This window comes from Anopheles moucheti, chromosome 3 (assembly GCF_943734755.1).
Source record: "Anopheles moucheti chromosome 3, idAnoMoucSN_F20_07, whole genome shotgun sequence".
Classification (NCBI taxonomy): domain Eukaryota; kingdom Metazoa; phylum Arthropoda; class Insecta; order Diptera; family Culicidae; genus Anopheles; species Anopheles moucheti.
The window spans coordinates 58,454,765-58,472,417 of NC_069141.1; the positions used below are offsets into that span (position 1 = coordinate 58,454,765).

The following is a 17,653-nucleotide window of genomic DNA, read 5'->3' on the forward strand; positions in this document are numbered from 1 at the left end:
AACGTGTGAGAAAATAATTTACGCTTATCTTCTAATCACCGGCCGGTTGCATTACGAAGCGATATTACTGGCGTTTAACAGCGGCGTGTAATTCTTTAATGAAGGAGCGTTTTCAATGCTAAAAAAACTGTGGAATGTCGTACACGTAGGTTTTTGCCGAGTGTACTGAAGTACAGACAATTTTGCCATGATGAACCTAAACGCCAATTGAATAGCAAGTCTTCATTGTTTTTTTCTCTTTTATTGCTTTAATTGCTTAATTGTTCCAATTTTAAATGTTTCACGCGATTGACTAGAACACGATTAACAAAATCAATTTAAACCTAAATTTTACGAAACCTTTTGCTTTGCTAATCGCTTTATTTTCGTTTCTCTACAGGCGATCGCCGCTCTGGTGGTCCTCCATGGGTACGTGGAGTCAAAGAATGTAACAAGCCCCACCGATACATCGTCAAAAACGACTACGACAACAAAGGCGAAGGAAACGACAACGAAATCGGTATCAACTCCGACCACGGTGTCCACGAAGAAGACCTCAACGGCGGAGAAGAAACAACCGGGCAGTGATCGGGAGGCGCGGGGTAAACGAACGCTCGAGTTTGGTAACTTTGGCAATTACAACTACTACCAGAGTGTACCGGCACACACAGCCCAACGTCGCGTGTCGCACGCGTACCAAGATCCGGGACAGTATAATCACTACCAGAGCAACTTCATTCAACCGCAGTACTCCTACCAGCAGCATCACCATACTGGTCCAGCTGGTCCCGGCCCTGTAGGAGCATTTCAAGGTAAATAGAGAGTTCTGTGATGCTGTAGAATGGGCCGAGTTGGCTAATGTGGTTTTTGTTTAAATTGAATTTCCCGTAGGTTTTGATGGTGATAGTACCAACAGCATCGGTAGCTTCCAATCGCTTCCACCAGTAGTGCATCCGCACTATATCGAACCACCGGAGCCGATCATTGAGATTATCATCAAGGAAAGTAACGATTCGCTACCTCTCGACGCGCAAACCATCCTGCCGAAGCAGAAGAAGAAGAAGGAAGAAGTACAGGTATTCTACGTCAAGTATCACAAGGACGAAACGAACGGACAGCTCGTACTCGACGACCCACTACCGGCTATTAAGCCAATTCCGGACGAGAGTGAAGAAGAGGAAGATTTGTCCCAGGAACCGATCGTAGTGACGCCTAGCCCACCGTTGAAGACGACCACGCTACGCGCCGTTATCAATCCTGACTCGGAGAAGTACCACAGTAACAGTGGTATTCGCATCTCGTTCGGTGTGGAAGATAAGCATCAGTCTGGCCATCAGCTATCGGAGACGGAGAGTGAATCAGTAGCGCAGCCGATTGTCGCTCTACCGCAGCATGTTGTTGATCAGCGTTCCAAGTCGGATGTGTTCTACCAACAGCATCAACAGTTCGTACAGCAGCAGCACGATCGTTCCGTGCGTCAGCACTATCAGCATCAGCCTCAGCCGCAGCCGCAACAACCACCACCACCACCGCAACAGTACCATCATCAGTACAATGTTCCCGTGCAGCAACCTCAGTACCATCATCAACCACCGCCACAAGCGCAGCCACTTGTTCAGCAACATCAGGAACCGCAGAACTTTGGACAACGATTTGCTCCGGCCACTCCGCAACCCTACCGTGCTCAACCTCCACCACCGCCACCTCCACCACCACAGCCGCAACCACAGTTCCAGCAGCATCAACAACACTACCAGCAGCATTACCAACCACAGCCGCAACCCCAACCGCAACCACAGCCACCACCACGTGTAGTGTACCAGCAGGCACAACCACAGCCACAGCACGCCCAACAACAATACCAGTTCCGTGGACAGTACAACCCTTCGCAGCAACAACCACAGCCACAATATTTCACCCAACAGGCACCAGTTCCACAGCCACGACCGCAGCAGGTTCGATTCCCTGCACAGCAACCACCACAGCAGCAGCAGCAGCAGAATTATTACCAACCTCAACCACCTCAGCAGCAGCAGCAGCAACTACCACAACAGCAACTTCAATTCCAACGGCAAGAGTACCAGCAACCGAAACCGATCCCGATTCCGCTCCACAATATTAACCAACAACCGCCACTAAGACAGCAGTACTCTACTCAGCAGCTGCAGCCACAGCAGCAACCTCCTCAGGCTCCGAAACCACAGCCACAATTTAATCAACCCTTCAACAACTTCTACAAACAGCAGCCACAGTCCGCACCGCAAGTGCAGCAACAACAGTTCCGCAAACCAGCACCACCGCAACCATCGAACCTTCAGCAGCCTCCCTTCCTGCCAGCTCGCCCTCAGCCACCGCCCCAACCTGCCCAAACATTCTTCGATGTGCCACGCCCCGTGCAGGGTGGATTAGTGCAGCAGGCAGCACCGAACCTAGGCCCAACCCGGGCACCGGAGCAGCACCAGCTGAAGGGACTTTCCCATTCGAGCCTTTCCGATAACGAGCACCTGTCTAATCTGAAGCACGTCTTACCGGCGGGTGGAGAATTGGTGCCATCGGTGTCGAAGTACGAAAAACACATCACGGAAACGGTTAATGCGCCAACGACGGGACAACGCCTATCAGTAGGAGTGAACGAAGCAGTGAACCGTCCACCGTTCTATAACATTCAACCATCACAAGAGCTGATCAGCCATTCGATCGAACCAACGATTGAAACTGTGCAGAATAAAAACATTGGCCCGCTTGCTTCAAACATTGGACCGCTTCCGACGCCGCAGAAGTACGTCAGCCAACAGGCAGCACAAGTCATTCCGAACTCGGAACCAATCAACTATCGTGTGGATCCTCGCTTCAATGCCAACTTCGAAGCTGGTGAATCAACGGCACAGAGCCCAAGCAGTACACCGTCCACTGTGGGTACTACGCGCACCACCTACTCACCCACATTCTCCACGACGCCACGCACGACGGTAAATCGCTACACGGTTCCTCCAACCCCAACGACCACACCGTACCGAACTACTCGTCCGACAGCACCGCCATCGACTACGCCGCAACCACGCTCGGCCGCGGAACAAGCTGAAGCCAATGAAAAGAAGCAGAAGGCACTGTTCGAGCTGCCCGATGAGGTACCGGATGATCTAAGAGAACAGCTGCTGTCGTCAGGCATTCTCGAAAACGCTGATATTAGTGTGCTGGATTACGATAAGATCGGTGAGACAGCACTGGAGAACCTGCCGCCAGAGCATTTGGCGAACTTCTTCAATGCCGGAGGTGGTTCCCAGTTGGCCGGTTCAAACAATGTTCTCTCTGTAGTGAAGCCGAACGGAGATAAGCTGGCGGAGAAGTTCATTACCAAGAACTACGACGTGAAGGATAAGCGCGATGAGCGCGATCGGTACGAGATTGCGAAACCGAGTGAAGGTGGCAGTGAAACGGTACAGGCTGCGGAAGAAGATCAACCGACGATTGTGACGATGCCGGAGCGACAAAATGTGGACTTGAAGGTGGTGCGCTTTGATTCGAACAATCAGCGCAACGTGACCGATCGCTACATCAAGCAAGACTCGACCATTCTGTCGTCGGTCGATGTAACCGGAGAGGATGAGTCCGGTGCGACGGATCAGGTATTCAACCGTTACCTACCGCTGAAGATCAACGGTGCTCAGTTCCCGATTCCGGATGTGGTTGAATTGCGCGGCCGTAAGATTGCGAGTGTGGTTGTACTTGCTCCGGTTGATAATGGACCAACGACGACGCCGGGACGGGATGCAGACAGTGCCAGCGAGGAAAGTACATCGAGCGATTTTCTGATCAACGCCGAAGATGACGCGACAGACGAGCAGCAGGATCAGCAACAATCACGATTCGAGCGCGATGTACTGCTAGATTCGAAGAAGATCAAGTTCATTGCTGGCGAAGCGTTGAAACAGCTGATAAAGAAACCTTCGAGAGAAAACTTCCGCCGGTGGTTGGATCGCGAGGGCAAAACAGACGTTGATTTGCAGAGCGTGGTACTTTTGGTAACGAGGTAAGAACATTTTAATTTTTTTTTATGTTGTGCGTGTGATGCACTATTGACTATTTATGGTTTTGGATTTCAGAAATGACGATGATGAGCAGGAAATATTCATGTACGACATTGCCACCAAGGGTGTGACGCACCTGAGCGGTGAACTATCGGCAGCCTTCGTACAGGTGGCCGAAGAGAACGCCAAAACGCAAAACTTCGACGAGGTGCCCATCGTAGACAGTGGTATTGTGGAGCAGATGGAAACGAAGTCATCATCCGAGACCAACCCGGACTATGGCTCATACGCGTTGACATCGTCGGAAGAGCAGGACGATCAAGCACAAGCCTCCGAGCGGAAAGCAATCTACGTCTACCCGGAAAACTATCGAGGGTTGGAGGTAAACTCCGGCTACAGTAACATTAAGAAGTAAATGGAAGTGTTTCCTGTTTAACTGGGAAAGAAGAAAGTTCAAACAATGTGCTAGAAAATAATGCCTTACCAGGATGTTCGAGATGGAAAAAAACGGCTGCTGCCAGTACAAGAGTAAAAAGAGTCGCGAAAGGACACGGACCCGCAACGGTAGGTGAGCGATGTTTACAATGCGTGTTTCTTGTCTGTCTGTCTCTCGTCCCTGTGCCAGTGTGTGTGCGTCCATTAGTGTACGTATTGTGTACGTGTTCCGTTCGGCTCTAATCGATGGATTTCTTTGGCAGTAGCGTTTGGCAGTTGCAAATTAGTAGATGAGAGATATCGAGGGCGTCTAGTTCCTTCTAGAGAAGCCAGCAAAAGAAAAAAAAAGTGTGTAAAGGCGCTTTCGCTCACAAACCCTGTAAATAGTGTGCACCGTGGCGGATGGTCGGGACGTGTCTTGAGCTACCGTCCCGATAATACCACGACCTTAGGTAGGACAATTGATGTACTTTAAAAACAAACCTAATAGAAACAAACCAGATTTTCCAAGTTGCCAGAATTCGTTCGATCGCGATCGATACGATCGGATGAGGCTGTAGGAAGAAGACTAGTGTACGAGCACCTCCTTCTCCTATGGAACATTCACCGATCGATCCGATTGCAATCGAAGAACTTTTGCGAGAATGTCGTACTAGCGTAGCTATATCTATACATATATATATAAAGAGATGACATGAGAGGTGAGCTAATATTATGTATTTTGTTGTTGCTGTTTGTTTGGCGCTCAGCAGAAGATCGACGTTTTAACATTTTCCACAAAGCCATTCCATATTGGCGGTTAAACTTATGAAAAAAGGAATAGAAATGTTTAGCTAAAGAGAAACAACAAATCTTGGCCCTAGCTGTCGATCGAACAAGCGAGCGTTGTGTAAATTATTAGATTTCCACTATCTGTTAGTAGTCTTTGCAGGTCCGCGATATGAATCACGATACGTTTTACTAATTGCACAATGTTAAACTTACTCTGCATATTCTAACATGTTGTCCGCCTTCTTGCTCCTTCTAAAGGAGAATTATCTTGTTTTCAGTTCTACTTGTTGTAAATTATGGAACTAAATGCCTTTACCTGTAATACTCTCTCCCTCTCTCTTTAAACCACGACAATGGAATCTATGTTTTCAATAAATGTTAATAGTATCGAATGTTTGTGCATGTTTTGTGTTTTGTTCCGAAAGTTATGTTTAGCTCATCGTGATTGTTGATGGTTTTGTAGTTGCTGTTTGTCTCTGTAGTTTTGTTAGAAAATAATTGTTTTGGATCTGGTTGAAATTCGAATATTGGTGAAGACTGTTCCTTCGGCAACCGAAGGCTATCGGGTAATGTGTTGAACTATTCCATAAATTAACTGTCTTGTAAATTATTTACGACAAGCATGCCTTAAGCGAAAGTCATTATGCCAAGAAGATGTAGGACCTACGCAATAGAGAAAAAGACCAAATTTAATTCAGTCAATATTCAAAACTCGATTAACGAAAATTTGTCTCTTTTTTAATTTGCTAACGTGTTTTAAATGGATGGCATAAAGATAATCTTTAAAAGTTTTCTTTGGCATGCTTTTTATTCTTGTTCGTCCGCTTGTTGCTATCATCACAGAGGCTGCATTACCACAACATTGTATTGCCTACATTTAGGCGCGTTGCTGTATACAAATTTTGAATGCGTTCGTGCTACACGTGCTTTAAAGCAGGGTTTGTCGCTCTACGTTCCACTAACTGAACTTAAACATTTAAACCCATTTTAACATTTTAAATTTACAGTAAAGAGTCGTTGTAGTGCACACCTCCTAAACAACTATGACAATAACAAACGCTTGAAAACTAGGCTAAATGTTGTAGTAGAAACTCAAATAATTAATGCGATGAACTATACAATAATATTTGAACAATATATTTCAAATATACCAGCGGCATTATCAAGTTAAAAGCATCCGTATTTAAATTTTGAACAACCTCTTTTTAAATCTCTGCTTTATAGTTAACGTCACAAGAATCACATTTAGGTTCGGTTATAAATGGCAAACCACCATCAATCATCCCATATCCTCGCTCATTTTCATTTTTGTGAGGTAGGAAATGTCTTCTTAAACCATTTATAGGTCAAAAAGCCCATTGATATAAAATTAAATTGCTTAAATCCGCACTAAGGTTCCAATTTATTTTCCTCATTATTTAGCCGCAGGCTCCCCGATAATAAAGACCTTTAGTAAAAAAAATCGGCTAGCGGATATTGGACCAACATGTTGTTGGGTTGTAAAACTTTATGCAGGCAGTAAACATAACAACAGCCAAGAAGAAAACTATTTTTGCAATCTTTCATTTACTTTCGATCGATCATCGACATCATTATCAATTAATCCTAGCCAATATCATCAAATAGACCCAGGTCCAAAGATAGATAGTAATGGTTGGGATTCAAATTCAAATCAGATCGTTTTCCAAATTTTACAACCATGCGACCGTTTCGATGCTGGTCTGGTCTATATTTAACCTTGATCTTGGCTGCAACTCGCGTGGCGCCGAATATCAGTGAGCTCATTCACTCCGACTGTCTTTATTGGTGCTTTACGAATATAAAGTCTAAAAATTCAACCGATCCAGTTTATCACGAAAAGCCGCTACAAAATGATCACTAATTGGTTATGGGTGTATCGGTTTTTTTTTGCCTCTTTTCTTTCTTGTTACCGATGATAACATAAAACGGTGAAGGATTAGATCGTATGTGTAGTGAGAAACCGATGAGATTGATTTTGCATAACAAGATACTTGTTCCAAATCGGTGTGGTGCTGTTTTGTTCCACGCTTGATCTGATTGTCACCTTGCTACCGTGTCTGTTTTTCTGGTGGCTCGTATTAGAATGCCCAAGCGTAGGAATGTCGTCTACGTTGGCTGTTGCGAAACGTAAAACAAAGGACCAAAAGACGCCATAAATGCTAATTCTACCGAGCTAGCAGATAAAATATGCTGTATGTACATATAGTATGGTTTCGTCTACTGTTATCAACATCCTTCGATTAGTGCACAAAGTAATCTGATGGTGGCGACTGCTCGGAACCACATGCAAAACACCATCATAAACACATGACGGTGGTTGTGGTCTATCGGATCTTTGAAGAAATCCTTATCGCAAGCTGCATAACATTTCCACTGCTCAGTTTCCGAGAGCCCCAGTCGCAGTGACCATTGCAAAATGACAGCTTCTTCTCATAACAAACCTTGGCCGAAGTTCATATTTCACCGGGTGTCCTTGTGGTGACGGTGGTTAAAGGTTAATGGTAAGGTTACTTTTTTCTCTCCCCGTCTTGTGCGGACTAGTCGATCAGGTTACCCATGCTCAAGTTGCGATGCTTTCGTTTGACATCTCTACCAGCTGTCACATGGTAGTGGCGGTGTCATCGAGCGTGCAATACTAGAGTGGCTTGTAATTTAATACTTAAAAAAGAAAAACAATCCCATCAACTCCATGGTCATTCTGTAAGTAGTCTTTATTGTTTTGTACGAACTGCATTCTGCATGTGGGGAGAATATTCTAGATTAGTTGAAAGAGATTCTTTCGCGACAGTAGATAAGAAACGTCCTTCTTCGGTGGCGGCAGATAGTCTATCGGTGGTTGGGCTGGCGGCGGTGGTAGATACTCTTTCGTCGGAGGACAGGTTGACTGGGCCGGTAGGTACGATCGGTCGGGTGTGCAGGGTTGCGTGATGGTCGTGACCACGGGTACGGTTTGCGTGCGTGTAACGGTGGTCAGCACCGGTGTTGCCGTCGTCTTGGTAACGGTGCGTGTTTGCGTCTCGGTGAAGTACTCGTAGACGGGCGTTGGTTCAACGATGGTCGAGGTAACGGTGTTGGTGCGCGTTACCGTGTTGGTACGGGTGGACGTAATTCTATCGGTCACGGTATCTGTCAGAACGACCGGCGGCTCGGTCGTGGTCACGGTACGCACAACCGTCGTTGGAACTATCTTCGTCGAGGTGACTGATTTGGTTTGGGTTATCGTGTTGATGCGCGTTTCCGTTTCGCGCTCGGTTTCGGTAAAGAAAGCAGTTTCCGTTGTGCGCGAGGTAACGGTGTTGGTACGGGTGCTGGTTCTGGTCGATGTGACCGGTGGTAACGTTTCCGTAACGTAGTCCGTAACCACCTTCGTCGAGACGGCGGTAGTGCGACTAGTGACGGTAGTCGTCGTAGGGACGATCTGGGTCCGGAAGTCGGTGGTCGTACGGACATCCGTCTTGGTGAAGGTGGTTGGACGGAACACCGTACTCGTTTCGGGATTGCACGGTGGCGGCAAACCACAGGCCGGTGTCGTATAGTGGTACCCATCGGCAGCGGGCGTAGTATACGTATATCCATCAAAACGTGGATTAGCTTCCACTTCCACATGAAGCAACACCACCAAACTCACTGCCAACACTAACAACCGCATCATTGCACAAACTTGAAAACACTTCCAAGAGTTTAGATATTGGGGTAACTATTCCACTCGATCGTCGATCCGTGTGCTATCACGCAAGTTCTTGGCTCCTTCAAAATGTTGCTCCAACACGCACGCACACTCTACTGGGCGGAACAACTCATCGCACTTTGTCACTACTCGCACCGTACTGTCAACGGTTCGCATCAGAACGTTCAGTTTTATACGATGGGACCCGCGGGTGGTTGCCGGATAACGCGGAGAACCTGTCCACTGCCATCTGCCGGATGGGAGAACATCCTTTCCTTTTGCGGTTGCGTCCGCTATTCGCTGCCGTCGGGCGTGTTTGTTATATAAAACCGAATCTCACCCGAATGCGGCGACGAATCGGATATTCGGATGCTGTTCGCGCGTGATCGTATCACCCTAGAGGGGAAGGTTTTGGTTTTGCCGAGCTAAACTGCTACAGTGCGTATGGCACGATCTGAAAAGCCTTGAGGTTATGGATTATTAGCGCCAGCGTCCTAATGAGCGTCATTCTGTCTGTATCTCTTGAAGGAGAGGTTTATCTCGGGATTAGTCCTCCCACTGTGCCAGGGTCTACATGGAGTAGGATGGGTGTAGTAAAGCGTAACGGATCAACATGATCTTCTTCTGTCAATCAAACCTCATTTTCTTCGTCACCTTCCACCCGTAAAGTGCATACGATATGGATGAAAACTTGATCTCTCCGAAAGTGAATCTGACGGAATGGAGCGAAACGGCAAGGCAGGGCAGGCCATGATTTAAACGAAAACCATAGAAACAATGTTAGACGGCTACTTGATCGCTACAGAGTAACTTCTAAGAAGATGATCGCACGATAGCGTGGGGTTTTGCCATGAAGCAGTGTCAGCTTACATACTAATTCTGGTGCGGTGCGAATTCTAGGGGAGACAACTATGTTTCTAGACCAAGAACGTTCTAAATTTCTTCCCCAAGGTTTAAAACCTGTGAACAATATATCAAAACCCAACCTGCAGATTGGTGGTGGTCAGGTTGTGGGAGCTAAGGGATATTCATCCCTCCAATGTTATCTAAATTTACAATCGATTGTGACTGTTCTTTTTTCTTCTTTCAGTGATCACTCCTGTCGGCTTGCTGCAGGATCCGGTTTTTGGAAATCCCTTTTTCGGATTGTGTAAGAAGGGGAAAGAAAGCTTCGACGAAAATGTCGCTTCTTTCCCCCAAATCGACACCCAACACCCGTACTTACGCTGCTGTATCAGTAGAACATCTGAGATTTACACCGAGGATAGTATCAGCACCTTTTCAGGCTGGATCTTGGCAAGATTTTTATTTCTTGGTGGGCTTCCCCACCGCGAGACTTGCGTTGGAGTCGGATCATTACAACCAGCTGAGAACGTGCTGGAAATCGGGAAGCGAAACAAATTCAAATTCTTCCGTTGGGCGTTGGTGTGCACGAGATCGTTATCGTGCGGCTGTCCGGTGGGAAGGCGCGGTGCGAAATGTTCTGATTCGGTCCGCAACCGTCGGTCATTGACGTTTCACCAATGGGGGGATGTTTTGCGTTTGATTCTTTCTTTTTGTACAGTAAAAGATTCTTTTGCCGAGCGTCGTGAGGGGTTCGGTAATATTTTTAGCCGCTCCAGTCCAGACCAGTTTCATGACCAGATGGCATTTTGGAGCTCGCTCCACAAAATGATTTACAAAAAAGAAAACCACAAATCCACTCCTAATTGCCATCGTGTCCCGGGATATTAAGAGGCTTCGCTTAGGGATCATTAAGTGTGGTATCGAATTATTGAACGGAATCTTGGGGGCTTGAACAGGATACCAGTTCCGGGAAAATGAGCGCATTAAGAGGAAGCTCAAATGCAGCATTAAATTGGATTGGACGGTAACTCGGTGAACTCGGGCGCGAGATTCGTCATTTCGTGCGCAAAATGTTGCTCTTCTGAAGCATCCCCATCACATCATAAGTTATTAAAGATTACACCTTGTCCTCTATGTGCTCGTGTTCGGACACTAAGCGGGTCTGTTTCCACACTTTAATCTGAATTTAGATGAAATGAGTAACGTTTGTGGTGTTGACCATATTTTCGGCTTACCTCTTTTTATGCTCCAATATTTTCGCATAACATACACAATGGAAAAAAGAAATACATTTTGTATGATATAAATAGTTATAGTATATTTAAGAAAGGGTAGCATTGTTTGGACCCATCCTCCACATTCTGTTTTGCCGTTTTTCACCGCAAGACAATGAAAAAACCATTAAATTCTATGCAGCTTTACAACCTTACAATCATCTTCTTATTTTCCAGGTATCACAACAATCTTTACTTCGGTAACTTTCCCAACTTTGGAGGGCAACCATTCCGTCAGTTGTTTGAGCAGGATCCGCTCGAAAGATTAAACTTGCAGAGCAGCCAGTTCATCAGTGCCGCCGGGGGTTTTCCCTCCGATACGCCGTGGCGATCGATGTAGATGATGTTGATGGCCGGCTTGGATGACTCCTCACCCGGGATCACTTCGTTCGACTCGACCCGCTCACCGGACAACGGTTCCAGGCGCGATGGATTGCCCACGGTAGCGCGCTTGATCGGACCCGACTGCTGCTGGACGAAGGTGGAAATGAACGCGCCCTGATCACCGGATGACTCCGACTGTCGCACGACGGTGGACGTGCCCGCTACGTTTGTCTGGGCTGTCGGAGGACGCTGTGGCAGATACTCCTTGGCAGGTGGGTCCACCGGCAGGTATGTGTTGGGTGGTGGAGTCGGTGGTGGAAGGTAGGTGTTCGGTTGGCAGTATGTCGTAGTGAGCAGAGAAGTGACGGTCGTCGGCTGAATTTCGGTCGTCGTGGACACAATGATGTCCGTCGAGGTTAGGGTGATGTAAAGGCTGGAAGTGTCCGTCTGTGTCTGCACTACCGGGGGCAACGTGACGTAGGACGTCTCGAACCGTGTGCTTGTAAGCGGTGGAAGTGTTTGAGTTTGTGTAACAAACGAAGTGGACACGATGGTCTGATAATCGGTGACGGTACTGGTGCTGGGAAGCACCAGTGGACACTGAGGAGTTGTGTAGGTGTAGCCTTCATTGAACGGTTTCGAAGGTTTTGGATAGTCGTAGCCGGTGAATGGAGCCGGAGTGGTTGGTTTGGGATAGTTATAGCCATTGAAACCTCCCGATTGTCCTGCGGCCGACACTGCTGTGCTAATAGCGATCAGGATGAGGACAGTTGTTGTCTGAAAGGAAAGAAGATTGCTTTCAACTGTGCCCTTGAAAAAGAAATCGTTGGAATTTCAAACAGCTCTAGATAAACGTGTGACATTTAAACTATCTCATCATCCAGTAAAAGGTAGAACGATAACATGTTCCACCTACGGGAGCAAATCGCAAATCACCATGCTATGCTAATGCGGAAATAAAACGATCCCATAAAGGAGGAAGATGTCTAAAAGCTATCCCTACGCTCCATCCGTTTATCAACAATCTTCCCTTAACGAGCGTTACTCCCGGACGATCTCAACCAGTTTTAGGGAGATGGAATAATTTGCAATTCAAAATTCCTGTAATAGCTGTAGGCAACGCTATCGAAGAATTTTACACACAAGTGCGAAATAATAATTTTTGAGCTTTTCCAATCGCTGAAGATGCCTGTCCATTACGAAGAAGCACTCGATTGATGAAAGCACTTGGTTTGATGAAATTTTATGGCTCGTCGGCGGCATCTTTGAAACAATACCACACCGGAACGTAATGCGCCAAGAATATACGCACCATCGCGGAAGAAGGGCTTTGCATTTCGACAAAAACACTTGCCACATTTCTTTAGCACAACGCACGTGTACGCAAACACACGTACGTCACTCATCAATCTTTCCACCGTTAAGGTTAGCAAACGCGCAGAACGATCATCATCCATCACGAGTGACCGTTAGTGTCGTCAGTTTCGGTGAAGAACGATTCGTCAATCTTGCAGCGATGGTTTCACCAGGTGTGCCAGGGAAGGCAAACATTTACAAGCTTTTGTACCATGTTTAGTGTTCATTCGTGTTTAAAATGTTTAGACTTATTGGCTTTTATGACAAGAAAGTGTGCTTTTATATGCACAGTTTTGCAGTCAATTACATTTGACTTAATAACATGGACTGGTCTGGATTTCCTTTACTGTACTGGCACTAGAACCTTAGCTCTAGGCATGCTACCGACCTTATATAGCTGGACAATCAATCCTGCGTTCAGCAGGTTGGTATCGTCATCAGTCTCAAGGATCTGGGTTTTATACTTAATTTTGGTTTCGTCATAACTAGGGACTACTATACAGCACTAGAGCAAGCTGTAATTCATTCAATTAGGCAGCCAGGCTCTCAATGCGTTAGTTCACGAACTCTCTGTCGTCTTTACAAAGTCGTTATCAGTTTTGAGAGTTTCTGTTTATTTTAAGGTATTTTAATCTTTCTTTTTATTTTAACTCCAATCGATCGACTTTACTATTTTGTTTTAGTTTGTAGCTCATTTGTATGTAAATTTAATTTATGAGCTCGCTAGGCCAACTTGTTTCGGTTTATTTCCGGAAAGGTTTTTTCCTCGGTCTTTTCGTGTGAAGATCGGTGCTGCTACCACAATACACCACCAGACCGCACCGCGAATTTGTTTCATACTCATATAAATTAAAAATGTTATCATGAGCATAAACCATACGTGGGCAATTATTAACAATTTTGCTTCACGATAGCTTTCTAAAGTTATTTTAGTACAAAACTTTCAGTAGTCAAAAGCATTCTTGACGACTCAGGATTATTTCTTAGGATAGTTAAATCAACAGGACAAGTCAACCTGCGAACATTCCGTTAAACAATACAAAGCGTACGGTCTAACATATCACAGACGTCTGATGTTGGACTGGCCCGAAGTAAGAAAAAGTGCAACCACTATCGATCGATTTGAGTTTGACATCTCTGATGTAGTGCATCGATCACGAGCCTCGCTGCATATCATCAGCCGAACATTGCTTTCCTTTTTTTGTCGTTTCGATTGTTCTAAATTCACTTTCAATTTCATATTTCTCACTGTGAACTTATTATCGCTTCTTGTTTATCACGAACGAACGCTTTCTGGCAAATGATGCTAATGACCAATGGTAGTAGCACAAATACTTAACATAACCCCTCTAATCAAAACCACAGTCTCATTTACCATTTTTAGATTTTTTCCTGTTTTAACTGACACTTTCAATTTAATAGTAGCAATTGTCCTCAACACTACACTGCGTGCCACTATCACAAAGCTTCGCAGAGGAAATCTCGGTACGGGCCAGCAGAGAATTACACTGACAATGTTCGCGATGTTTGCAAACGAATGTTTCAAGAACCGAGAGCATCGACCGGGTTGTCCGGTTGTCTACTAACTGAGCTGGCCCGCTTGTGCTCCGGTTGGTTTTAATCACTGCGCGTTGACCCACCGGCAACCACCAGCCACAGTCGGCCACAGTTCGGTGGATTGATAGAGTGGCACCTTTTGGTGCAATGGCGCAAAATATGTGCGAATCAGTTCAGTCCGTCTTTCTCTGTTGCTGGTTGCGGGTAAGCCCTGCCGTATGAGTGGTGCGAGTTGGAGTGCAGTTGGTGAAGGGGCGAGTTGGCCATTGGCAGTCGGGCGTAAAATCTTCTGGCCACTCTCGGTCACTCTAAGGGTGAATGGGGTGAGGGAAAAGCTTTACCCGCGTTCCCCTTATGGTGGGTTCATCATCGTGTGGAGCAGCAAAATTTCCACCGCCCGACAAGACTTCTAATATTTCGATTTTATTGCCCATTGTTTTTTTTGTTCGTCTTCCAAGCCGAGGAGAAGTGTCTCTCCTACCATGCTGGTATGTCTTTTGGTGGAAGGGGCAATCCGACAACATGGACAAATAGATTATCAAGCTTGTTATCTTCATCAATGGATAAAGTTCGTTTGGCGTTTAGTTCATCCAACTTAAATCCAAATAGTTGTTTTATCCGCCCACCGGGTGGAAGTACGTTTAGTTCAATTATCATGTGATTTATTGGTCATAATTGCGATCGAAGTTGGCGTTGGTGTTGCCGTCTGACACGGACAGCTCAATAACGATGAATCAACGCACACTTATTATTGTTATTTCGTTTACTAAACCAACTGGTTGAATTCTTTACACTTGGACGAGAAATTGTAGAAAAAGATCGTGAGGGCTCAAATTAATAGTTGCAGCCTTTTAAAAAGAAACTGTTCCCTTAGGCCGCAGCACACCAAAATGGTTGGGAAATGTTTCTCTTTCTCTGTCAACACTTTGTTAGCATTAAAACGCCTCATTCACGCTCACGGTGATTTAAATTCGCCGATAAGATTGCCTTTCTCACAGTCACAGTCACCCATCATCACGATAGCGCGGTGAAGAACACTCGATCTATCCAACGAGCAGATCTGCACATCAGAAGGAAATAGTACACTCCATCATTCGTGGGCTTGTGGGCTAATCAACGTGGGATACACTCCTGGCGTGGCCCACTGACCTTGGACGGTAATGGAATCAATTTGAACGCTCTGGTGAAGAGTAGATCCGTCCTCAACCGGTGAGGCGGTCGATTCGCTCGCGCTTCCTTTTTATGATGATGTCGTACACTGTGCGTCGTCCTACAAAAATAAACCAAACACCCAGAACGGATGCGGTACATTAATCATGGGTCGTTTTTCTGGTTTTATTTCAGCAAGAACAAAATGGATTGAATATTCCTTCCCGATTCCCGAACCGCACACGGTACAAGGTGTCATCAATTCCACACGGGGTTCCGTTCTCCCAAGGTGGAGCACATATTTAACGGTCGGTTGTGTGTTCTTTTCCGGATACTAAAGTGATTATTTTATTACACCGGGAAAGCTTACCTTCCCGTGGATGCAGCGTTTTGGTTTTACGTTCATTAAAAATACTAATTTGACAAACCCTCTGTGCAAATCTCCGGGATGAGATGGGGGCGTTTGGGTTGCCAAAATGGGCATTGCAATAGAGGCATGGCGCTCTTAAAGTGGGAACTACAAACAAGGTTTATTAATATTCATGCGTCCATGCTGCAATACTAAGCTGCGAAAAGGCTTAGTTTTATTTCTTTTTTTTTGCCTACCACTGAATTGTTCACTTCCTGCTGAACAAAGCATCAATCAAATGCTTAAGATGACATGTAACGTTAATGTTAAAAGTACCCAAGTTTTACCAGTTTTGTGCCATAAAAATGATGCATTTTCCAGTGTCTATTGGAGGAACAGCATTTTCTGATATAAAAAGACTTACTGGCGACTATAAGCGACGAACCTCTTTCTGCGAAGGCATTGGCCAATTATTGCGACTTATCATTCCTACTATAGTTGAAGCATTTTGTTGTGTTATTCTATATTTAAATAGTCCCTAGATAGTGCGCAGTGGGAATGGGTTCTTCCTCGTCTGAGCTCAGCTCGATCGAGGGTCACCGGGTACGCCATGATGACCTGAAGCGGTCTGTTCCATAAATCAACGCAAATGTTTGCCAAATATATGCTGACGGTCGGTGTCTGCTGGGTTGGTGAGATTCGTTAGAAGGTGAGAAAATGGCAGCTTTAGAAACCTGTGTTGACCAACCCTTCTTCTCCCCTCCTTCTTCCCCTTCCAGGGATTGGGCTTTGCCAACGTTCTGCAAAAATACGGTTTGAATACCGCAAAGCCGCAAGTATTGTGTTTATCTAATTTTTAGGCATCGCATTGCTAGACCACCGACCAACGACTAACGTGCTTACTAACCCGTACACCATATCTAACGCACAAATCCGCTACCCAAATGATAAAATCGGCCATCGTTGCTCATAGTAGAGGAAAGGGAAGGCAGAAGTTAGCGCATAATGATTAGAAGCCGACGGTGGGTCGCGATAACGATCGACAAAATAGCGAGCAGCAGGCGTAAGTATCATGCCGTCGATTGAGATGGTTTATAATATTATTCGAAGGTGTTATTAATTATTAATTAGATGGGAACTTTGGGATTAATCATCGGATTGTGGTCTATAGGGTGGCAAAAAGATGGATAATATGATAACATAACATGAATATTGATATATTTGTTTAAAATTTCTATTTCCTAGACCTTTTTAACTAAATGTACTGAAATGTTCTTAATGACTAACGATAGCGCTTCGCACGACTAGCATAAAGAAAGTACTAAATTTTTCTTATGGGTAAAATGTTACCCATAACTTCTGCTCAAAAGACTTCAACCAACTATTTGTTGAACGGATTTCAAGCGACGAACCCCTTCCTATGCGGGGTGAGCCATCTTGACCAACCTGCCGACGTTAATCAAATATGTTAAATCAAACGTTGGTGCAATTCTTAGTAACGCCCTTGCACCTTTTCTGCTGCTTGGTTTTCCCACCAGCCCAGCTGCCCGACAGCCCAATCCGGGTGGAAATTTAATTTGACCGTCAGCTAATTTAACTGCGGCGAGTCGGCAACAATTATCTACGTCGGCTAAATAAAACCCCCGAAAACAGATAAACGGGGCCACCGTTGTCGTTGGGGATGAAACAATACCGTGCGGGGTTCGAGTGGTCATAACTTAAGCTGTGAGGTTAGAAGTTCGGCATCTTGCCACCCACCGTTCCCAAGTAGGGGGCAATCGCGGTCGGAAAATTCGTAAGCCGATCGTAAACGATCAGTTGGAGGTTGATCTTTTCCCGGCGGGGATTATCCACAGCAATTACCGAGAATGAAATGCTCCGTACTGTTCGGTGTGCA

General features: G+C 45.7%; 3 protein-coding genes across 3 annotated transcripts; 1 reads left to right on the top strand and 2 right to left on the bottom strand.

The window, feature by feature from the left end:
- Positions 1–367: 367 nt before the first annotated feature.
- On the top strand, positions 368–5,212 carry LOC128303719 (protein piccolo; the record flags this gene model as incomplete). The annotated part of the gene is made up of 3 exons (XM_053040770.1): positions 368–791; positions 871–4,009; positions 4,083–5,212. Coding segments are annotated over 3 exons (3,903 nt in total), but the record flags the coding sequence as incomplete, so codon positions are not given.
- A 2,738-nt stretch (positions 5,213–7,950) lies between these two features.
- LOC128304412 (integumentary mucin A.1-like) lies at positions 7,951–8,924 on the bottom strand. The gene has a single exon (XM_053041600.1). The coding sequence runs from the start codon at positions 8,884–8,886 to the stop codon at positions 7,990–7,992; it is 897 nt and encodes a 298-aa protein (XP_052897560.1). The 5' UTR covers positions 8,887–8,924; the 3' UTR covers positions 7,951–7,989.
- Positions 8,925–11,255: 2,331 nt separating this feature from the next.
- LOC128302858 (uncharacterized) lies at positions 11,256–12,915 on the bottom strand. Its single transcript, XM_053039704.1, has 2 exons — positions 12,901–12,915; positions 11,256–12,155 (listed from the first exon to the last, which is right to left on the bottom strand). The coding sequence occupies exons 1-2, from the start codon at positions 12,913–12,915 to the stop codon at positions 11,256–11,258; spliced, it is 915 nt and encodes a 304-aa protein (XP_052895664.1).
- Between the last annotated feature and the right edge of the window lie 4,738 nt (positions 12,916–17,653).